This window comes from Euleptes europaea, chromosome 3 (assembly GCF_029931775.1).
Source record: "Euleptes europaea isolate rEulEur1 chromosome 3, rEulEur1.hap1, whole genome shotgun sequence".
Classification (NCBI taxonomy): Eukaryota; Metazoa; Chordata; class Lepidosauria; order Squamata; family Sphaerodactylidae; genus Euleptes; species Euleptes europaea.
Window position 1 is genome coordinate 13390533 of NC_079314.1, and position 24382 is coordinate 13414914.

The 24382-nt window shown below is 50.4% G+C and overlaps 1 protein-coding gene across 1 annotated transcript in view; it reads left to right on the forward strand.

Annotated features, from left to right (window-relative positions):
- IGLON5 (IgLON family member 5) overlaps positions 1-24382 on the forward strand; it is a 137989-nt gene that overhangs the window by 82948 nt on the left and 30659 nt on the right. Inside the window, exon 2 of the mRNA XM_056846372.1 lies at positions 18772-18850. Within this exon, the coding sequence (XP_056702350.1) occupies positions 18772-18850 (79 nt within the window). The remainder of the gene's footprint in view (positions 1-18771; positions 18851-24382) is intronic.

A 24382-nucleotide genomic window follows, 5' to 3' on the forward strand; every position in this document is an offset into this window, starting at 1 on the left:
CCTCCCTAGGGAGCCAATTCCACCGTTGAACAACTCTTACTGTAAAAAACTTTTTCCTAGTACCCAGCTGGTACCTTTCTGCCTGCAGTTTAAACCCACTATTGCGAGTCCTATCCTCTTCTGCCAACAGGAACGGCTCCCTGCCCTCTTCTAAGTGACAGCCCTTCAAATACTTAAAGAGAGCAATCATGCACTTTCCCTGGGGTGTTGTCTGTGCATGTGTGGATCTATCCAAAGCCTAGGGTACCTTGTGGCCTTCCTGGCAGTAACTGGACTCTGAACACCCCGAACTCGCCAAATTCGGCTCCCCGTTTCCCCCCCTTTTTTGAGTTTGGTTCAATTCAAACCGAAAAACCGTCGAATCGGGGGAAATTCGGCTGTTTTTCGGTTCGGGCCAAACCAAACTGCCACCACAGCCCAAGGATCTTCACTGTGTGACTGAAAGTAACCTGTGGCAGCCATTTCATGGCTGGCTCCACCTCTTGTGGCAGCCATTTCGTGGCTGGCTCCACCTCTTGTGGCAGCCATTTCGTGGCTGGCTCCACCTCTTGTGGCAGCCATTTTGTAGCAGTGCTGGGGCAGCATCCTAAAAGGGCCAGCAAGCTCAGAAAGGTTGGAGACCGCCACACCCCAAGATTTTACCTGCAAAACAATGAGCTGCTTGGAATCCAAACAAGCCACGGACCACACTGGGGTGTGGTCCGTCTTCTACAGCAGGTGTCGAGAATTCAGTGCCCAGCTTTGTCCTTGTGATGTGTGTCAGAAATGTGGCTTTCTCATGTCACGGGCAAAGCAGGGTCTCTGGGAGTTTTTTATGGCGCCTCCAGAGCGCCTCCTTACAAACCAGCCCCCCTCCCCAAGAAGCATAACCCGTGTGAATATTATAAAGGTGACTACATTTCTGAGCCAGGATAATGTCCATTCCCTTCTCTTCCCTGCCAAGCCTGAATAGGTTGGGGATTTTTTTTTTAAGCATCTGTGCGCGCGCATGGTGTGTATGCATGGTGTTGCATAATTTAGTGGCTAACAGCAGGAGCGCTGAGCTGAGAAATCCCGGCTTGAATTCTCGCCTCGGCAGTGAACTCGGCGGGTGGCCTGAGGCGAGCCGCTATCTCTCAGGCTCAGCTCTCTGCCTGCAATATGAAGATACCCTATCCTACCTTGCAGGGCTGTTGTAATGAGATAATCTGTAGGAAGGTTTTTTTTAAAAAAAAAGCACAGGAAAGAAAGCAGCTCTGGGGGAAGTTATTTCTGCCTCCGCGTAACGTTTAGAGGTCTTAGGCATGCTGTGATAGCGTGCCTTCCCACTCCAACTCTTGGCACCGGCACAAAACAGCAACACGTCTAAGGATTCCTACATGTGCTTCGAGGAAGAGAAAACCTGGGGCTGCCATTTTCAGCGGTATCCCTGTGTCCAGTCCAGGACCCAGTTCTGCCTTGCATTTGTGTGTGTGCAAAGCGCCGTCAAGTCTTAGCCGACTTGTAGCGACTCCTGGTGGGGTTTTCAAGGCAAGTGATTAAGCAGAGGTGGTTTGCCAGGGCCTTCCTCTGCAGAGTCTTCCTTGGAGGTCTCCCGTCCAAGTACCAACCCAGCTAGGGTTGCCAACCTCCGGTTGGTGGCTGGAGATCTCCTGGGATTACAACTGACCTGCAGGTGACAGAGATCAGTTCACCTGGAGAAAATGTCTGCTTTTTTTTTTAATATATATTTTTATTATTTTTCAATAATTGCTATACATCTCATTTGACAATACGTCCTATATACCAATCTTTGATTCGATAAAAAATAAAAAAAATATCAGGTGCATGTCTTCAATGTTAAATATAATTAATAATAATTGACTTCCCCACCGACTTCCTCCCTCCCTACAAATATCTGGTCTCTCCTTTGTATTAATATTTTCTAATCCTTATAAGTCATTATTTTAATGTTGTACTTTCCCCTTATTTAATATATTTCGATAAGCAATAATAATATAATATTAATAATAAAGAGAGAGAAAAAAAGAAAAGATCATTTAAATAATAGAAACAGAGACATAGCAAAGCACATTAACATAATTTTTACCCCTCCCTTCCTCCAAAGAGCTCAAGGGGATGCACATGATTGTCTGTTCCTCGATTTTTAATCTCCGCGTGAGATAGGCTAAGACAACGCAACTGGCCCAAGGTCATCCAGTGAACAACATGGCTGAGTCAGGATTTGAACCTTGGTCTCCCGCATCGCTCCCATGTTACAGCAAACACACAAACAACCTGCATGCACATTTATCCACTTGTTTGTAAGAAAGAGCCAGCCCAACATGTGTTTGCTTTATGAATGAAATCAGGAATCAGCCCCTGGGTAAACGTGGGGGTTTCATTCGCACGCTCAGCTGGACACGTGTTGAATGTAACATGAGAATTACATTAAGTGTGTGCCGTACTTTGGTTGTATGCATGGCTGTTTCACTCGCCGTCACCCCTCCAACGACTTTGGGTCTTTGTTTGGATTATGCATGCTGTTTCCGACTGTCAGAGGTCGCCTCGCTCTCCCCCTTGCCTTTCCCTGTGTTTTGCCCGCGTTTTCAAATTCGAGATAAAACAGGTCTCTGAAAATGCAGGCAAAATGCAGGGAAGCACAATATTCAGATACTCGGATGATATGCAACCCTTTATCCCACAGGGAGCTGGGGCATAATAGGAGAATACGCCTTGCCTCTCTGGACCATACTGTAGATTCAGGACTTTTATGCATGGCTGTTTCACTTGCTGTCACCCCTCCGATTACTTTGGGTGTTGGTTTTGATTATGCGTGCCGTTTCCGGCTGTCAGAGGCCACCTGGCTCTCCCCCTGCATTCCCCCATGCTTTGCCCACGTTTTCGGAGACCTGTTTTATCTCAAATTTGAAAATGTGGGCAAAAGGCAGGGGGAGAGCAAGGCGACCTCTGACAGCTGGAAACGGCATGCGTAATAACGCAAAGACCCGAAGTCTTCGGAGGGGTGACGGCGAGGGAAACAGCCATGCAAAAAGGCCTATGTGTGTGAACAGGGCGACTTAAGGCTCACCAGCTAGTACCTGGAAGTTGGCAACCCTACCAGAAGTGCCACCACTATGTACCACCCACATGCCCTTCTTCAGTGATGCTGGGCAGTTCGGAGAACAGGTACAGACAGCGGGCAGGCAAGCCACATGGGTGTAGGTCAGCAGCAGTGGGCCCCACCAGACTTGGGATCCCCAAGTCCAGGTGGGACTTGGGGATCTCCCGGGATCACATCTCATCTCCAGACTACATAGATCACTTCCCCTGGAGAAAATGGATTCTTGGAGGGTGGACTCCTTGGCATAGTGCCCCACTGAGGTCCTCCCCTCCTCAAAGCCTGGGCCCTGGATACCCTACACCTGTTGCCCTGGGCCCTGGCTAGGGTTGCCAACCTCCAGGTGGTGGCTGGAGATCTCCCGCTATTACAACTGATCTCCAGGCGACAGAGATCAGTTCCCCTGGAGAGATCAGTTTCCCAACCTGGAGCTGGCAACCCTAGCCCTGGCAATTGCCCTACGTTGGGGTATGCTGACGCTGGCCCAAGCGGTATAATATATCGCTATTAATATTGTTGTTGTTAGAGATTACTAAAAGGGAAGTGCTGGTGTAGTCCTTTCAAAGGGAAACACAAAACCCAGCCATCCCACGAAGCTGCCTTTTTTCTCACACATTATTGGCCCCGCTGGTTTTTTGTTGCCGTCGTTTTCAACCTTTCTGAGCCAGAACATTTACGTTCCTTCTGTGGAAAACATATATGACGGTGTCCTGAGCTTGGTCACATATAAGGGAGGGCGGAACGCACAGCCCAAAGATAAAAGCCGCCGAGCCGCGTGTCGGGATCCAGAGATTCAAAAGGCAGCAGAAAGACTCAGCCGCCGAGCAGATTGGGGGGGAGGAGGAGGAGGGCAGGGGGCGGGGGGGGGAGAAGGGAGCCTGGCGCTGTGAGCCATGAATTCATCCCCATCTCCCCAGGTTTGACCTTCCCGACTCCTTCAGGTAGAAAGAATGATATTGACGGGCAGCCATGGATGCCGGTGGGACGTGAAGGCAGTAAGCCAGCGAGACAAAGGGAAGGGGGAAGGGCTGGGGATATCCATATGGATGGGCCTGAGCAATGCGGGAGGAGAGTCCGGAGCCCAGCGTGCGGAAATAGGATAGGTCCGGTTATATTTGACGGTGATAGGGTTATCCATGGATACTAGTCAGAATGGATACTAGTCATGAGGCATACCTATTCTCAACAGCAGCAGAGGAGCATGCCTGTTATCTTAGGTGCTGGGGAACACAGGCAGGATGGTGCTGCTGCAGTCGTCCTATTTGGGGGCTTCCTCGAGGCCCCTGGTTGGCCACTGTGTGAGCAGGCTGCTGGCCTTGATGGGCCTTGGTCTGATCTAGCATGGCTTTTCTTATGCTTCTTAGGGTAGCCAGCTCCGGGTTGGGAAATACTTTTTTGGGGTGGAGCCTGAGGAAGGCAGGGTTTGGGGAGGGGAGGGACTTCAATGCCATAGAGTCCAATAGCCAAAGCGGCCATTTTCTCCAGGGGAACTGACCTCTATCGGCTGGAGATCAGTTGTAACTGCAGGAGATCTCCAGCTAGTACCTGGCTGGAGGCTGGCAACCCTAGTTGAGAAATATCTGGAGATTTTGGAGGTGGAGCCTAGGGAGGGCAGGCTTTGGGGAGGGGAGGGACCTCAGCTGGGTATAATGCCATAAAGTTCATCCTTCAATGCCTCCAATGGCCCAAAGTGGCCATTTTCTCCAGGGTAACTGATCCTGGTCTTCTGGAGATCAGTTGTAATACCGGGAAATCTATAGGTGCCATTTGGACATTGGCAACCCTAGAAGCTAGTGAAGACAGAGCCCTTCTTGTGAGACAATCTAGGCTTTCTACCAGCATACTTGCTGGTTGTTAGTGAGGCTCATTCTCAGCCAGCAGTGAACAAACACTACGGATGCCAGTCTCCAGGTGGGGCCTGGAGAATTACATTCTGGGACCTCCTAGAATTACACCTATTCTCCAGACTACAGTCATCAATTCCCCTGGAGAAAAGGTGAACTGTATGGCATTGTATCCCACTGAGTTCTCTCTCCTCCCCAGGCTCCATCCGGAAATCTCCAGGAGTTTCCCAACCTCGAGCTGTCAACCCTTCCCTCCCATCCCCCACGGGTGGCTAGGGGGACCTGGCAGCCCTACCACTAAGATAGGTAGAAGATGAAGGCTCAGATGAGATAGGGAGAAGGTGTGGGCTTACCAGTCAAGATCTTCTCGTTTTTATTAGGAAAACCATCATTGGTTTGGTCATTTGTCTTGGGGGCCAGTGAATCTCACACGCTTCCCCTCACCCTTCCTCCCAGGAGATCTGTGTAGGTTACAAACCTCTCCCGTCCTTCAGGCTGGGAGAGAACGGGAGAGCAAGACTGGCTCGAGAGCATCTGATGAGCTTCATGACTGAGCAGGACTTTGAACCTCCACCGCGACTCTGAGGCAGGCTTAGCTTGGAAGCCCCACAGAACTCTCTGAGTAACCCCGAGTGACCAACACATATATGGAGTCTCAGTTCCTAAGGGTTATGAACTTGCAGGGCCAGAAGGGTACAGGCTGACCACACAGTAAGGTTGCCAGGTGGGTGGTTTTGGCAGGTCCCCGCTAGCCACCGGCGGAAGATGGGGGGTAGGGTTACCAGATCCAGGTTAGGAAGCTCCTGGAGATTTGGGGATGGAGTCTGGGGAGGACAGGGACCTCAGTGGGGAACAATGCCCTACAGCAGGGGTGTCGAACCCAATTGTTATGGGGACTGGATATAACATAAATGTCACTTGGTGTGGCGGTTGAGAACAGTGGTTTGGAGCGGTGGACTCTGATCTGGAGAACCAGGTTTGATTCCCCACTCCTCCACATGAGCGGCGGATGCTAATCTGGTGAACTGGATTTGTTTCCCCACTCCTACACACAAAGCCAGCTGGGTGGCTTTGGGCTAGTCACAGCTCTCTCAGCCTCACCTACCTCACAGGGTGTCTGTTGTGGGGAAGGGAAGGGGATTGTAAGCCGGTTTGATTCTTCCTTAAGTGGTAGAGAAAGTCGGCATATAAAAACCAGCTCTTCTTGTTGTTGTTGTTGTTGTTGTTGTCGGCTCCGGGTTGGGAAATACCTGGAGATTTGTGGGGCGGAGCCTGAGGGCGGGGTTTGGGGAGGGGAGGGACTTTAATGCCATAGAGTCCAATTGCCAAAACAGCCACTTTCTCCAGGTGAACTGATCTTTACTGGCTGGAGATCAGTTGTAATAGCAGGAGATCTCCAACTAGGACCTAGAGGTTGGCAACCTTACAGATAACTGTAACTCCTTCATCTTAGTTGGCTACTGTATACAGATAACTCCTTCATCTTATGATTGAATTTTGCACAGAAGGACTAGAAGCTTGAGAAAGTCTTACATGAAATGGAACTATACCGGAAGTCCATGGCACAGAGTCCTGATTCTGTTGCTTGATTGTTGCACTTTATATGTATGGACTTGATACGTATTGAGCATTTCACGCCTAGGATTACAATTTTGTAACGCCTAGTGCGCTATTATATTGAGTCTATATTGACCAGTTTGTAAATTTTCTATTTTCTTCTCAACTGCGGTTGTGTTTGTGAGATTTCAACCTGTAATATATTTTTTCTAAACAGAAATATTGCATTACAGTAGCCTACTTTGGGTTCACCTTTGCTTGTGCTCTGCCCTTGAATCCAAAGCCTCCAGATCCTAGCTGCAGTTCTCCTGCTATTACAACTGATCTCCAGCCGATAGAGATCAGTTCACCTGGAGAAAATGGCTGCTTTGACAATTGGACTCTATGGCATTGAAGTCCCTCCTCAGGCTCCGCCCCAAAAACCTCCTGCCGGTGGCGAAGAGGGACCTGGCAACCCTACTGCGGCCGCTTTAGCACTCAAACCTCTCAAAAGCTGCCGTTTGGGGAGTTTGAGTGCTAAAGCGACCGTGGCAATACGGTGCTTCCGGGGGTAAGCCTGGAAGTGACGCGATCGCATTGCTTGCAGCTGCGCACATGCGCGTTCGCCCCAGCCCTGCACCCAAAACCTCCCACCGGTGGAGAGGTGGGACCTGGCAACCCTACCACACAGGCCAATGCAAGAAATGGGGGGGGGGATCTGGAGTGATTTCAGAGAACTGGGTCATATGGGATGAGTGGTTATTTTCGCAAGCAGAGTCAGATAAGTGGTCTGCCCACCCCAAAGATGCTCATTTTCTGCTCTGCGTTGGGCCAAAGCAGAGGGATGCCGGCAGAGCACGGGATTCCCCCGGCGGAAAGATTAATGAGGCAGACAGGAAAAACCCAGATAGCCTGTGTGCATTATTTGTTGCCAACCCAAAGAGAAATGCCTCGGTCCGGTGGTGGGGGGGGCAGGGGGGAACGTTCTGCGAAAAAGACCAAGATGCTGTGGAAGCAATCAATGAGTGGGTAACACGTCTGCAGTTTATTAGTCAAGGATTGTACCTTTGCAGACAGGGAAGAGATGCTTAAATACTGGGTTTGGATGCGATTTTAACAGAAATGCAAGGGGGGAAACACAAATGGAGGACACATTACCTCTAGACAGGACAGGCAGACTCATGAAACATTCAACGTTTGCATGAAAATACTGACCAGGCGCCAGTGTACATGCAGTGTGCTTGTGAATTGTTCCTGTCAGCATTCATAGCTCTATTGCAGGGGTGTCAATCTTAAGGCCCGCGGGACAGTTCTGGCCCCTTGAGAGCTGTTATCCGGCTCGCGAGCCGGTTGAGGCACCCCCAACTCGAGTCCTGAACTAGGCTGGTGAGGCATAGCCCGGACTGACCAAATGACCTGTATGTCATATCCAGCCTTTGTAAGAAATGAGTTTGACACCCCTGATCTAATGCCTGATGAAAATGTGGCTTCAGTTATCTGTAAGGTTGCCAACCTCTAGGTCCTAGTTGGAGATCTCCTGCTATTACAACTGATCTCCAGCCAGTAAAGATCAGTTCACCTGGAGAAAATGGCTGCTTTGGCAATTGGACTCTATGGCATTAAAGTCCCTCCCCTCCCCAAACCCCACCCTCAGGCTCCGCCCCACAAATCTCCAGGTATTTCCCAACCCGGAGCCGGCAACAACAACAACAAGAAGAGCTGGTTTTTATATGCTGACTTTCTCTACCACTTAAGGAAGAATCAAACCGGCTTACAATCCCCTTCCCTTCCCCACAACAGACACCCTGTGAGGTAGGTGAGGCTGAGAGAGCTGTGACTAGTCCAAAGCCACCCAGCTGGCTTTGTGTGTAGGAGTGGGGAAACAAATCCAGTTCACCAGATTAGCATCCGCCGCTCATGTGGAGGAGTGGGGAATCAAATCTGGTTCTCCAGATCAGAGTCCACCGCTCCAAACCACCGTTCTCAACCGCTACACCAAGTGACATTTATGTTATATCCAGTCCCCATAACAATTGAGTTCGACACCCCTGCTGTATTGCATTGTTCCCCACTGAGGTCCCTGTCCTCCCCAGACTCCATCCCCAAATCTCCAGGAGCTTCCTAACCTGGATCTGGTATCCCTACCCCCCATCCTCCGCTGGGGGCTAGCGGGGACCTGGCAACCCTAGGCTCAAAAATCAAAATGGTTGGCTGAAGTATGATGTAACCAAAGCATGCCTGGGCTCTGACGGCGGTATTGGTGTGCTTTGGGGGTGGGGGTGTACCGATCCAAGAGGAAGGAGCACTGCTGGCTTTCTGTAGCAGCTGTCGAGCTGTCTGAGAGGCACAATGTCGGCAGCTGGAGATTGACAGTCCCCACTCGTAGCTGGCGCAAGAACACGAAGTAAACACGGTGTCACATCCAAGCGAGAGCCGCCAATTAGATACCTGTCCTTTGCAAACTGTCATAAAGTCAGGCCATCTGGGGTGGGGAACGGACAGGGGAGATACCTGGGAAAGACTCCGGAGGAATCGGCCAGGCACGGTGGTACGATCTTGGGTGCATGTGGGGTGGGGGGGTGAGGAAGAGCGCCAGGTTGGCAGAGGAAACCTGGCAGGTCGTGTGCAGGCTGTGATTGATCTCTGTCCATGTCTTTCTCTTCCCTCGTCACCTTCTCTCTGGTCCTGCATGCAAAGTAACCGTCTGCCTCCCCGGCTCATGTCCGGCTCCATCCGTCAGCCAGACAGAATCTTAATCAACCGCTTCACCGGGAAGAACTAGGGGGGCTCTATCACATGCTCACTAACACACACACACACACAACTTATCTGTGAGCAGATTTAAGAATCCACAAGGTCACCCAGGGCCTTTTGGCTTTGGGTCGTTCCACCCCGCGCATACAGGAAACCCATCCTTTTATTGTGAATCTGGAGGGGAAAAATTATCCCTTCCGGTTCTGTAAATTACAAATATGTATTGCACTGAACGCTTTCTGCTTTTTTATGGTCGCAACTCGCAGTTACAGAGGAGCGGATATTTCTCTTGGAAAACTGCTTAGACTATTTTGTCTTTTCCAAAGCTCTTAGGCACACTTTCCCATGTTGGCTGCTCCGCCTTCCTTCTTTCAGGACTGATCATGGAAGCAATTCCCATCCACTCAGGGATCCCAGAACGAACGCCATGATGTCATGACATTGTGTAGCCGATCGGAGTTGTCTGGGTCGTGATGTCACGAACGGCAAGCGAGGGCCATTTAAAGGAATCGACAGATATTTTCACAAAAAGGGAGTGAAAAAGCAGTCGCCAGGAAGGGGAATTATTTTTTCCCACCTTGCTGAAAATATTCATGAGAAACAGAAAGTGGGTTTGACTCTGTTGTAATGAGGGCTTCGGTCCACATCGGCCATTTGACCACTATTGTTTGAAATGGTAGTTTTCAATAGGAGCAGAAAATGAAACACGGTATACCTTCAAACAATGACATTTTCAGATTTCAGTCTCTCTCTCTCTCTCTCTCACGCACACACACACAACACACAAGCAAATTTGGGAACTTTTCAAACATTGCATTAAAAATGGTCTTTGAAGGGTGTTTTTAAACGTCAGGTTTTAACAAGCATCAGGCAACGCTTTTATGTCTCAGATTGCTAAAGGCTGTATTTTACACCTTTGTTTCCCCTTCGGTTTATAAATTTAAGGGCCAAATTATGTAAAATATCTCTTGTTATTGTCCCAGTGCCTTTTCCCCCAAAATTATTAAAGGTAGCCACAAGAAATTCTGCTTTTATGGGGATACAAAACTGAGGGTGAGAGGGGGTGTTATGCTGCTCTACATCGCACGCCAGCTGCCTCTTCCTGCAGAAAAGGGGGAATATGGGTATGATGCAGATGCCTACATCACCCACCCCCCCATGGACCTTCAGAAGACCAAGTTATACTGGGGAAACCGTGAGACAGAAAAGGTTAAACACCAAAGCCACTGCGCCAGTCCCCAAGCAGATGAAGGTGCGCTAGTTGTGAAGTTGCGCTAGTTAAGATGCGTTCTATTAAAGGAGAACACAGATGGCTGGCATAACAAGAGCTGGCATCTGGTCACTTTCTGATAACCTCAGCCATTGGTCCTAGCTGTGTCCCCCTCCCTTTCCGTTCTGCTTGGGGTTGTCAACCTCCAGGTGAGGCCTGGAGATCTCCCGGAATTACAGACTGATCTCCAGGCTACAGAGATCAGTTCCCCTGGAGAAAATGACCTCTTTGGTGTCTGGGATATAGGCGTTATACCATGCTGAGGTCCCTCCCATCTCCAAACCCTGCCCTTCCCAGGCTCCACCCCTCAAATATCCATAGGGTTGCCAGCCTCCAGGTGGTCAGCAAACTAGAAACAGCACTTCACAAGCTAGACACAATGATTATAAAGTAGTGGTATTTAATAACATATCCACCACTGATAGTATATAGGCAAAAACATGTGTTGTTAATTATTGCCTTAAAAGTAACACCAAAGAGAGGACTATGCCTTGTTACAAACAAATAACAGTATTATAGGTAAGTCCATGAAAGGGGGTGCCAACCTCCCTTTCTTCCACAGATATGCTTCTTGAGAGTAGCAATTCAGTAGTGCAGTTGTTCTCAACAGAAGCCCGGTGATCTTTCTGTTTCAGCGATTAATGCCTTCTTTAGGGACCAACGCTGGCTGTTATTAACATTCTCTGCGTTGGCCTTGCCTATATATTATCAGTGGTGGATATGTTATTAAATACCACTACTTTATAATCATTGTGTCTAGCTTGTGAAGTGCTGTTTCTAGTTTGCTGAGTATCCTACAGCACGCTAACCTTTGTTTACCACACCTCCAGGTGGTGGCTGGAGATCTGCCATTACAACTGATCTCCAGTCGAAAGAGATCAGTTCCCCAGGAGAAAATGGCCGCTTTGGAAGGACTCCATAGCATTGACGTCCCTCCCCTCTCCAAACCCCACCCTCCTCAGGCTCCGCCCCCAAAATCTCCAGGTATTTCCCAACCCAGAGCTGGCAACCCTAAATATCCATGAATTTCCCAACTGGAATTTGCAAGTATATTTCTGCTGTGGTTGGTTTCATTCACTCCTGCAGGCTGGGGCGAATCCTAACACCCCAGGTTACTACTTCAGGACCAAATCTGCCCTTCACGGTGATCCTGGCTTAGGATTGCCAACCTCCAGGCTGGGCAACCTCAACCTCCAGGTTGAGATCTCCCAGAATTACAACTGATCTCCAGACTACACAGATCAGTGCCCCTGGAGAAAATGGCTGCTTTGGGGGGTGGTCTCTATGGCATTGGACCCTGCTGAGCTCCATCTCCAAACCCTGCCCTCTCTAGGCTCCACCCCCAAAATCTCCAGGAACTTCCCAACCTGGAATTGGCAACCTACCTTGGCACCAAAAACCCTATTAGTACAATGTGATGTAGTGGTGAAGAGCAGTGGTTAGGAGCTGTGTACTCTGATCTGGAGAACCGGGTTTGATTCCCCACTCCTCCACACGAAGCCAGCTGGGTGACGTTGGGCTAGTCACAGCTCTCTGAGAGCTCTCTCAGCCTCGCCCACCTCACAGGATGTCTGTTCTGGGGAGGGGAAGGGAAGGTGATTGTACGCCGGTTTCTTCCTTAAGTGGTGGAGAAAGTCGGCATATAAAAACCCCTGCAACGTACGAACGCTTTCTCTAGAGTGCTCGGCTCCTTGCCCTTCCCGACGGCGGGCGTTCTGCTAAACCATACCCAGTGATATTGCAGTTGAAAAGCCGGCTGTCAACATATAAAAACAAGTCACTCACTAGTCCATAATAACTGGCAAATTAGGAGAACCCCCTTTGGAAGCTCTCCAAGTGCCCCTGGACCAAGAGCATTTGCTCGAGACTGAGACACAGATCTGCATCGCCCCTGGGCCAAGCTGAGGATTAATCGGGAATCGAAGGGTGTGATCTCACATCCACACAGTGGGAAAAGGGGGCTCCATTCGAGTCCCTCTGCCCTCTTCCCTGGATCAGTTCATACAAGCAGCTAGCTCTGCAGCCAGAGGCATGGCACGATGAAGAGGGAGTTCACTGGAAGCTTCCCAACTCCATAAATAAATAAATCCATAATAAAGACGGTGCCCAGAGGTCCCCGCTATATATTTGCTGACTAAACTCTGACCGGTAGGTCACTCCCTGGAGCTGATGCCTGTCATTTATAGAACCAAACTCCTAGCTAAGATGGAGCCTAGAGTTTCTTGCTTCCAGCCAGAGCCTGGATAGGGTTGCCAACCTCCAGGTGGTGGCTGGAGATCTCCTGCTGTTACAACGGATCTCCAGGCAACAGAGATCAGTTCCCCTGGAGAAAATGGCTGCTTTGGCAATTGGACTCTATGGCGTTCAAGTCCCTCCCCTCCCCAACCCTGCCCTCCTCAGGCTCCACTCCTCCAATATCCAGGAATTTGCCGACTTGGAAATTGCAAGTCTATTTCTGCTATGATTGCTGTTGTTTATTCCTACAGGGTGGGGGGAGAGTGAATCCTAACACCCTTGGACACTACTGCTGGACCAATTCTGCCCTTCAATCCTGATCCTGGCTTTGGGTTACCAACCTCCAGGTTGGGTTTGGAGAGCTTCCAGAATTACAGCTGATCTCCTGATGGCAGAGAGATCAGTTCCCTACAGAAAGTACACTGCACTGACCCATCCCATGCCCCTGTGACGTATGAATGCTTTCTCTAGAGCAGGGGTGTAAAAGATAAGGCCTGCGGGCTGGATCCGGCCCCCTGCGAGCCAGCAGAGGCAGCCACCCACCCCGCACTCTCGATCTGGGCTGGCGAGGCATGGCCCCGCCCAACCAAGTGGCGTCAATTTAATATCCAGCCCTCGTAACCCCGACACCCCTGCTCTAGAGTATTTGGCTCCGTGTTCATCCCAATTGCTGGCATTCTGCTAATTCATACCCAATGATATTTGAGTTGAAAAGTCAGCCGTCAACGTGTAACAGCGAGTTACTTGCTCGTCCATAACGATTGGCAATTTTAGGAGAATACCCTTTGGAAGCCTTACAAGCACCCCTGGGCCAAGAGAATTTGCTTGAGACTGAAATGCCGATCTGCTTTGCTTCTAGCGCAAGGAGATTTTTAATCGGGAGTCAAAGGGCTTTTATGCATAGCTGTTTCCCTCGCGGTCACCCCTCTGGGACTTCGTTTGGATTATGCATGCCGTTTCCGACCGTCAGAGGTCGCCTCGCTCTCCCCCTGCGTTTCCCCGTGTTTTCAAATTCGAGATAAAACAGGTCCCTGGAAATGTGGGCAAAATGCGGGGAAACGCAAGGGGAGAGCGAGGCGACCTCTGACGGTCGGAAACGGCATGCGTAATGAAAACAAAGGCCTGAAAGACCAAAGGGTGCAATCTCATGTGCATACGGCGGAAAAAGGGGGCTCCATCCATCTCCTTCCAAGCCCCTCTGCCCTCTTTCCTGGCTCGACTCACATCAGTGGCTGGCTGCGTAACCGGCGGCACGGCCAGATGAGCAGGGAGTTTGCTGGAAGCTTCTTAACATTGATAAATAAATCCATAATAAAGACGGTGCCCACTGGGTCCCCGCTATATATTTGCTGACTAAACTCTGACCGGTAGGTCGGTAGGCCACTTCCTGGGCTTAACACCGCCAGACCCCTAGCTAAGAAGGAGCGGGGGCAGGGTGTGTCTGTACCCCTGCGGCAGAAAATGTACAAGTAATTGAATGGTGCCTGTCGTTTTTTGCCCTCGTAAGGCCAATAAGCACTCGGGGGGTGAGTTAGATCTGAAAAAGGGCATACGAAGCAAGTTGCTACTAGGGGCGGGAGCAGAAGTGGCTGTTGCTACTGGCACAAAGTCCTTTTCTCCCTCCTGATTTTTCATTACGCTACTCTGTGGCTCCCAGTGTGACATACGCACATGCAATTCGTCACTCGACGCAGCGATGGGCATGCATGCACCAAGTGGCCAGAGCAAACTGGCAAATCTTGCGACTTTGTGACTGTGGCAAAAAACAACAACCAACAACCAATCCTGGGTGTTTAAAATTGTCAAATTGTCTCCAGATAGGGTTGCCAGCCTCCAGGGAGTGGCTGGAGATCCCCTGCTATTGCAACGGATCTCCAGGCGACAGAGATCAGTTCCCCTGGAGAAAATGGCTGCTTTGAAAGGTGGACTCTATGGCGTTATACCCTGCTGAGGTCCCTTCCCTTCCCAAACCCTGCCCTCCCTAGGCTCCACCCCCAATATCTCCAGGAATTTCACAACCGCTAGCTGGCAAACCTGTATAGGAATGCCAAGCTCCATGTGGGGCAGGGGATCCCCCACCCCCAGGTCCTGTTGCCTCTCCCTGCTGGAAGCACCAGCAGGAGAAAACTTAAAAAAAAAAAATAAGGCCTTGTCTACTTACAGGAAATTTGCCATAGAGTCCCAGGTGTTTCCAAAGCTACCTGAAAGCGGTAAAAGATTAGGGTTGCCAACTTCCAGGTACTAGCTGGAGATCTCCTGGTATTACAACTGATCTCCAGCCAATATAGATCAGTTCAACTGGAGAAAATGGCCACTTTGGCAATTGGACTTTATGGCATTGAAGTCCCTCCCCTCCCCAAACCCCGCCCTCCTCAGGCTCCGCCCCAAAACCTCCCGCCGGTGGTGAGGATGGACCTGGCAACCCTACGAAAGGTAGCTTCAGGAATTGTCTGAAACTAGGGTTGCCATTTCTGAGCCAGGAAATTCCTGGAGATTTTGGGGTGGAGCCTAGGGAGGGCGGGGTTTAGGGAGGGGAGGGCCCTCAGTTAGGTTGCCAACCTCCAGGTGGTGGCTGGAGATCTCCTGCTATTACAACTGATCTCCAGAGGAGGGAGACCAGTGCCCCTGGAGAAAATAGCCGCTTTGGCAATTGGACTCTATGGCATTGAAGTCCCTCCCCTCTCCAACCCCCGCCCTCCTCAGGCTCCACCCCCCCCCAAATCTCCAGGTATTTCCCAAGTCAGAGCTTGCAACCCTATCTTCAGATCCAGAGTTTATTGTCAGGAACGAGTTTGCACACAGACCCAGGGTGACTTTTATCCCCTCAGATAAATTTAGCCAGTCAGCTAAGTAATGGGATCAGTACAAGCAGCATTAACCACGAAGTATCAGATCCAATCCTGTTAGCACTCGGCCTTCTCCCTCCCCGAGTTCTCCGTTTGATTCCGCACAAACCTCTCCGAACCTTTCCTCAGTCTCTGGAGGCAGAATGACATTAGTTCACTGCAGGGGGCAGCTAGTGGGTTTTTGACAGGGAAACATGGCTGAGGAAGATCGGATGAGGCACCCTTCCCTTGATAAGCCCTCGGGGGATGCTAGATTCCATGCGGGCGCACACTCATGTGCATGTCCAGAGGAGGAGCGGCTTCCACCTTGAGTCACTCTCTGGCATGAATTTTCTGTTGCTGTCCCAGATAGGAGCTGGCACTCAAATTGCCCCTCTTGGTGGGCTGGATATTCAGTCCGCGGCCATTTGCATCACAGACTCGCAACCCGAGCCCCTGGGTTCTATTTCCACCTGGAATCTAGTGGGCTAGAGCAGGGGTCTGCAAACTGCGGCTCCCAAGCCGCATGCGGCTCTTTGGCCCTTTGAGTGCGGCTCTCCGAACTTGGTTTGGAGCCCCTGCTCTCGCGCCCGCTCACGCCGGCAGCCAGGCTGCGGAGCCGGCGTGCCTAAGAGAGAGAGAGAGAGAGAGCAGGCGAGTGGGCATGCTGTCTCTCCCCCCCCCCCCCCGCCGCCGTGGAGAATGGCCAGGTCCCCCTTTCCCTTGCCCTCAATGGTTGGGAGGCTAAAGCCTCCCCTCTAGCCGTGCGATTGCTGGGCTGGCGGCTCGGCGGTTCCTGCCCCGCCCGCCTATCAGCTGTTGGGCGGGGTGGGCTTCCTTTGGTAGTCCTGGCCTCCGGCTGAGTCCCATTGGGAGGCCATGTCTACCCACTGGCTTTCTTGGCGGTAGACCTGGACTCCGAGGAGGGGGAAAAGTCCCCCTTCAGAGGCCAGGTCTACCAATTGGCTTCTATGGGCCTCCGGAGGCCAGGTCTACTGCCAAGAAAGCCAATGGATAGACCTGGCCTTCCAATGAGACTCAGCCGGAGGCCAGGTCTACCAATAGGCTTTTATGGTAGACCAGGCCTCCAGACGAGGACTCCGGACGGGGAGGGGGAAATGGCAGGGACTTACAATTTAATTTTTATCAATAAATAAGATCACTATTAAGTATGATATCAAGTTTTATTCAGTGTACCTATAGTTTAATTAAGACTTAAAACTTTAATTAAAGTTTATTAATAAACAGTGTACCTACCTATATAGTTTAAGTTTAAGAAATTTGGCTCTCAAAAGAAATCTCAATCGTTGTACTGTTGATATTTGGCTCTTTTGACTAATGAGTTTGCCGACCCCTGGGCTAGAGCAAAATTAAGGTGGCTGGAAGGTTGAGGGGTGCCTATTAGCTATGCTGGCCAAATAGAACCTCCATGTTCAGAGGCAGTATACCTTGGAATACCGGTTGCTGGTGGCAAAGAATAGGAGAAGGGCCGTGGCCATGCCTTGCTTTGAATGTCTTTACACATTGTGATAAAATTACATCCACGGGGGCGGGGAGGACTTATCTTGTTCTGGGCTCGACGGAGCCCTTTTGCCATTCCCCTTTTCAGGGATTTGTTAATTGCTTGCATTCCCCATCCTGGACTTTTACATAGCAAAGAGGACCAAGGGTTTCTTTGGGGGCAAAATCCAGATGGATCTCTACTAGGGTTGCCAGGTGCTCAAGAGCAGGGATTGCACGTGTGCACGGCCACTGGGACACAATCGCATCACTTCCCGCCAGCGTTTTGGAGGTTTGAGTGCTAAAGTGGCCGTCGTGTTGCGGCGCTTCTGGGGGTAAACCCGGAAGTGGCATGATCGCATCATGCATGGCCATGTGCATGCACAATCGCCCCAGCCCCACCTCCCAAAAACTCCTGCCGATGGAGAGGAGGACCTGGCAATCCTAACCTCTACTCTAGTCGGACAGGCCCCACTCTGCCAGACAGATATACACGGTGGAGTGATGTGATTAGAGAGGAATTGGGGAGGGGTGGTTTTGAATAGAGGTAGGAGGTCAAATCATGCCTCCCTGAAAGAAAAGGGAGCCATTAAATGACAAGGGAGGGCCAAATGTCTCTCCCCCCCCCAGTCCCGTGTGGTTCGAACTCTGTGCCAGCGAGACTTGTGTTCTTATGAGCTTTAGGTCCTACGTTCTGTTTTCCCTCTCATCTCTTTCTCCCTGTTTTAGGGCAGTCATTTAGTGGATCCTGGAAGCCTAAATTATCAGACTAATTATTAGGGTTGCCAACCTCCAGATACTGGGGTTGCCAGGTCCCTCTTCACCACCAGCAGGAGGTTGTGGGGGTAGAGCCTGATCAGGGCAGGGTTTGGGGAGGGGAGGGGCTTCCAAGCCATAGAGTCCAGTTGCCAAAGTGGCCATTTCCTCCAGGTGAACTGATCTCTATCGGCTGGAGATCAGCTGTAATAGCAGGAGTTTGCCATCTAGTACCTGGAGGTTGGCAACCCTACCAGGTACTAGCTGGCGATCTCCTGCTATTACAACTGATCTCCAGCCGATAGAGATCAATTCAATTCTCCGCTTTGGCACCTGGACTATATGGCATTGAAGTCCCTCCCCCTCCCCAAACCCCACCCCCCTCAGGGTTGCCATGTAGGTGGCTTCAGCGAGCAACTGCCCACCAATCCACCCAGCTGCTCTGGAGCAGGGTTTGCGCTACTGTGCGCAACACAATTATGTAGGGTTGCCGGGTCCCTCTTCGCTACCAGTTGGAGGTTTTGGGGGCAGAGCCTGAGGAGGGCGGGGTTTGGAGAGGGGAGGGACTTCAATGCCATAGAGTCCAATGGCCAAAGTGGCCATTTTCTCCAGGTGAACTGATCTCTATCAGCTGAAGATCAGTTGTAATAGTGGGAGATCTCCAGCTAGGACCTCGTGCTGGTGGCAAAGAGGGACCTGGCAACCCGCCAAGGATCTCCAGCTAGTCCCTGTAGGTTGGCAACCCTAATTATACCCCAGTGAGGCCCCTCCCTCAAATCTACAGTAATTTCCCAGCCCGGAGCCGGCAACCCTAGACACAGCATTCGAAGCTTGCCTATTTCCACATCTTTGGTAGAGGACGTTCTACTAAATGAAGTACTATTCCTAACCATGCATGCGTATAATCGGGAATGCGTGGGAAGCCGTTCCTCCACCGGACCCTAATGGCATCTTCTGTCTTTCACTGCGCAGGGCTGCTGGTGCGGAGTGCGGATTTTAACCAGCCAGCGGACAACTATACAGTCTGCCAGGGGGACAACGCAACGCTAAGGTGAGTTGCCGGCGTCTGATGGGGGACAGTGAACGGGCTGGTGTGTGAGAGACAGTTCTCCCTGCCGCTTGCTACTGTGTACGCTCCTTGACAACTTGTTAAAGTGGCCCAGCAAAGTATGGCTGGGTTCCTCACAACTGATGAAAATATGGTTCTCTTTCTTCCTAAAGAACGCCCTCCCCAAGGCATCTGCTTGGATATACCATTTAGGTAGAATTGCCAACCTCCGGGTGTCGCCTGGAGATCTCCCGCTATCACAATTCATCTCCAGCCGACCAAGAACTGGAGAAAATGGCTGCTTTGGAGAGTGGACTCTATGGCATTATACTTGGCTGAGGTCCCTTCACTCCCCAAACTCTGTCCTCTTCAGCCTCCACCCCCAAAGTATTTCCCAAGTTGGAGTTGGCAACCCTAGTGTCTGGTCACCTGATCTGTAATTGGCTATGATTCACCTTGTGTTGTGACGGTATCACGTTGTGTGCTTGGCCCCAATCCCGCAGGTGGGAGCCAACAATGTAGAGCGGGCGTGGAAAAGAGGCACTGTATAGATGGTTGCCAACCTCCAGGTGGTGGCTGGAGATTTCCTAGGATCACAAGTGATCTCCAGACTACAGAGCTTAATTCATTTGGAGAAAAGGTGGACTCTGTGAGATTGTACCCCATTAATGTCCCCCCTCCCCAAACTCCGCCCTCCTCAGGCTCCACCCCCAAAATCTCCATGTATTTCCCAACCCAGAGTTGGCGACCTTACCAAAGAACGTTACAGACTTCAAATGCCAACCTTCTGGTGACCCCTGGCTCAAAGAGTGTCCAGCTGGCCTCGGCCAGGGCCAGGGCTTTCTCTGCCTTGGCCCCTGCCTGGTGGAATAGCCTCTCCAGTGAGACCAGGGCCCTTCAGGACCTTGGAGAGTTCTGCAGGGCCTGTAAAACAGAGCTAATCCTCCGGGTTTACGGTTGAGGCCAGCTAAGGTTCCTTTAGCTGTAAATGCTGGCCTCCCCAACCCTCCACTACTGATCCCCCCCTTTTACCATCTATGGGGGCCTATCCATCTGTTTGCCCCTCTGAAGCTCCATGTGACAATCCGGAGGCGGGGGCGCCATTGGATAGCTCCATGCTATTGAGGATTTTTACAGGGCTGTTTTAATTGCTGTTTTAAAGGTTTTATTCTATTTTAATGTCTACTGGAGTTTTATGCGAGCCGCTCTGAGCCTGGCCTTTGGCTGGATAGGGTGGGGTATAAATTAAATAAATGAATAAAGAAATAAAGCCAAGGCTGGACTTTTCATAGTTGGGATTAAGTGGGAATTTCACCAATGGCCGCTTTTCCCAGCACAAGAAGAGGGGATGCTTTTGTTATACACCTGTATAGTCCCCCCACACTCTATTCTGCCAAAGGCCCTTGCTGATTTCTGCTAACATTCTGTGTAGTGTTGCCAACTCTCAGTTGGGAAATTCCTGGAGATTTGGGGGTGGAACCTAAGAAGGACAGGCTTGAGGATGGGAGGGACTTCAGTGGGGTACAGTGGCATCAAGTCCACCCTCCAAAGCATCCATTTTCTCCAGGGGAACTGATCCTCTGTAGTCTGGAGATGAGCTGTAATTCCAGATCTCTAGGGTTGCCAGGTCCCTTTCTGCCGTCGGTGGGAGGTTTTGGGGGTGGAGCCTGAGGAGGGCAGGGTTTGGGGAGGGAAGGGGCTTCAATGCCATAGAGTCTAATTGCCAAAGCAGCCATTTCCTCCAGGTGGAGTGATCTCTATCGGCTGGAGATTAGTTGTAATAGCAGGAGCTCTCCAGCTACTACCTGGAGGTTGAATAAATATACAGTTAGCCTGCTATATAGTTAGTTAGCAGAACCCAAAATAGCAGAAAACATTCACTAAGACAATAGTTCAATTAGGCATATGTATTTCCAATAATATATTTATTAGTAATGCCCAAATTATGTGAATTCCTATCAATTCTAAATCATATCAGTTCGCATATATGCTGTTGAATCACAAACATTTCTAATCAGTAAAGTCTTTTGCGAGTATCTCGCCAACTTGCGTCTGTTCCAATGCCTTTCAGTTTTGCTAACTACCTGGATGTTGGCAACCCTACAGATCTCCAGCCTCCACTTGGAGGTTGGCGCCTATCCTGCTGCCCCATGCTGCGTGTCCCCTGGCAGTGCAGCCCTTTGAGGGGAACCTTGAGAGCTTTTGGTTTCCCTTTGCATGCCTAGGCAGAAGGAAAAATTGGGGGACGGGCGATAGAGAGCCCCACAGGCCATCGTGCATGGCTGTCATGCAGGCTGTGCATGGCCTCAAGACCCATGAGATCCAACCCGCCTGCTATTGAGGAACGGCAGCCTCCTTCCCAAAGCTCCCTCTAGCGGTGCACGGATTTTTCGCCTGAATTCTCTGGCCTGTCAAAGCACTCCGACTGGGGGACTGAACGGCACCTTTCCCTGACCCCGTCCTCCCGTTGTCCCTTCCCTTCCTCCCTTAACTCAGCGCAATTTCATGCCACTGGCATGTGGTTCAATAATTCAGCCCCCTCCCCCCCCACCCGCACGCACGATTAAAGTTTCATCACGACATCCTGGCTGTATTTAAATAAAAGATGGGCCCCTGGCAAAATGCACTATTACCTTCTCATAATGTGTTAATAGCAACCAGAGAAGACTCACGGAATGGCTAATAACTCTGTCAAGCATGGCATAAATTCCTGGGCTTTGATTTTAATACTTTTTTTTTTTGCATTTGCTTCAAAATCAGACACTTTCCAGTATCGAAGGGAATATTGTTCGTAAAGGTCTTGGACCTTGCATGTAGCCTGTGCCCCGCCGTCTCATTCCCCGCATGGCTAGAATTCCAAACAGCGTTATAAATCAGCCGTTGGGGTTGGGGGAGAGACTCGGCATGGATGGAGGCTGTGGCGCTGCAGAAAAGGGGTTTAATTCTGCCCCCCTCCTGCCGTTTGCTGCTTGAAACCCCCTCCCCTTGGCTGCTGTAAACTCTGGTGTAGAAGCAAGGCAAACCAAGCACAGTACGGCCCTGGTCCAAAATGAGGGACAAGTGGATTTTCGCAGTTCTCTTTAGGGCTGTTGAATTAAAAAAAAATTCGGTATAATTCGGATTCGGCCGAATTCAGCCCGTTTAGATTCGGGATATGCCGAAGTCCGAACTCCCCCACTTCGGATCCGTTCAATTCGGCGGGAATTCAAAGTTCAGAAAAAAATTCGGCCGAATAAAGCCATTAAAAACACAATCGCGCCTTTCCGCGGCTCTGGGGGGGGCATTTTTGGGGTTAGAGGTCCCAAACTTTCGGCAGAGCTTCAAAGGACGTTTATTGAAAGACTCCCCAAGTTTTGTAAAGATTGGGTCAGGGGGGGCTGAGATATGGGCCCTGAAAGGGGTCCCCCCCACCCTTAATGTGCATCTCTCAGCAGAGCTTGCCGCCCACGCACAAAGCTCCCAGCCCCGACAACAGCTGAGACGTTTGCAAACCAACTGCAAAACAACACAACCTTGTAAGACAACACCTTTGCAACACACAACTGAAACCTCCCCCCTCAAACCAGGGAGCGAGAGACTCGAGGGGGAACACACACCCCAGGCAGAACCGACGAAAGCCCCCTTTGGCTTCCCCCCCATCCACAGAAACTGCTCCCTCCCCACACACACACAGACTCTGCTTTCCCCCCCCACACACACACATACACAGGAGAAAAATTATAGATTAAAGCCCCCAAAGGGGTCTTACTGTGGCTGTCTTCTGTTCCATCAAGAGGGGCTGAAGAGGACTTGTAATCCAAGATGATTCCAATTAGGCACAGGACGTTTTGCTCTGGAGATGCACAGGATCGGCTGATCCATTCATCCCAATAGGGAAAAGGGGAAAGGGGAAAGGGGAAAGCCCATATCTCGGGACCCCCTGACCCAATGTTCACAAAACTTGGGGGGTATCTTAAGAACACTGGTCTGAAACTCCGCTCAAAGTTTGGGATCTGCACCCCCAAAAATGTGCCCCCTGCAGCCATGGAAAGAGAAAAGGGGGGAGGCGATATTTCTGCCCCCACTGAACCCATCTTTACAAAACTTGGGTAGTATCTTAAGAATAATTGACTGAAGCTATGCTAAAAGTTTGGGGGCTATATCCCCAAAAAAGCGCCCTCTGCAGCCACATAAATGGAAAAAGGGGGGGAGGGAAAAGGGGGAGAGCCCATATCTCGAGACCCCCTGACCCAATGTTTACAAAACATGGGGGGTATCTTAAGAACACTGGTCTGAAACTCCGCTCAAAGTTTGGGATCTGTACGCCCAAAAATGCGCCCCCTGCAGCCATGGAAAGAAAAAGGGGGGGAGCCCATATCTCGGGACCCCCTGACCCAATGTTTACAAAACTTGGGGGGGTATCTTAAGAAGCTTCATCTGAAGCTCCAGTGAAATTTTGTGTCTGTACCCCAAAAAATACACCCCCTGCAGCCACAGAAAGGAGCGAATGTGCACAAGCACCCCCCCACACACACACACACGAGGATTTCACTCTCTCTTTCTCTCTCTCCCTGGCCGGGCCGCACATCAGCTGATTCCTCCAGTACTCAATCCTGACTGATTGGCCAGAAGAAGACCCAGCTTGGCCACCGATTTACCGGGGGAGGAGAATGCTGCTTACTGACGGTTATGCTGCTTACTGACGGCCCCGAATTTGCCGAATTTATTCGCGAACTCCCGAACTCGCTGAATTCGGCTCCCCCGGTTGCCCGCCAGTTTTGAGTTCGGTTCCTCCCGAACTAAAAACCACTGAATCAGGGGAAATTCGGCTGATTTTCAGTTCGGGCCGAACCGAATCAACAGCCCTAGTTCTCTTCCTTGATTGTTCTTTTATTGTGGCTTCCTGAATTCTGGTTTAAGCAGGAAAATTTCTAAAATTAATTCCCGAAAAATGTCGCGCACCATTTGCCAACATTAGGGTTGCCATCCCCCAGGTGCTAGCTGGAGATCTCCTGCTATTACAACTGATCTCCAGCCGATAGAGATCAAGTCACCTGGAGAAGATGGCCGCTTTGGCAATTTATGGCATTGAAGTCCCTGCCCTCCCCAAACCCCGTCCCCTTCAGGTTCCACCCCAAAAACCTCCCACCAGTTGCAAAGAGGGACCTGGCAACCCTAGCCATCATTCTTAACCTTTCTGTTCATATGTATCTTCCCCCCTGTTTGTGTTACCCACATGCATGTGTGTACATAGCAAAAGAGAAATCTTAATGTGATTACAAATGCAGTTACATTAAGATTTTTTGGGGGTGTGGTGTTTTACTAATGCATACACAAGCACTAGAACATTGCTAAAACACTGCCCAAAAAATCTTGCTGTGATTATCCATATCATAACATCAAGTTTTGTGAGGGTGTGGTGTTTTACTGATGCATACATGGGTAGTAGCACATTGGTAAAACACTGCAAAAGGAAAATCTTAATGTGATTATCCATACCATTACATCAAGATTTTGTCTCTGTGTGTGTGTGTGTGTGTGTGTGTGTTTGTGTGT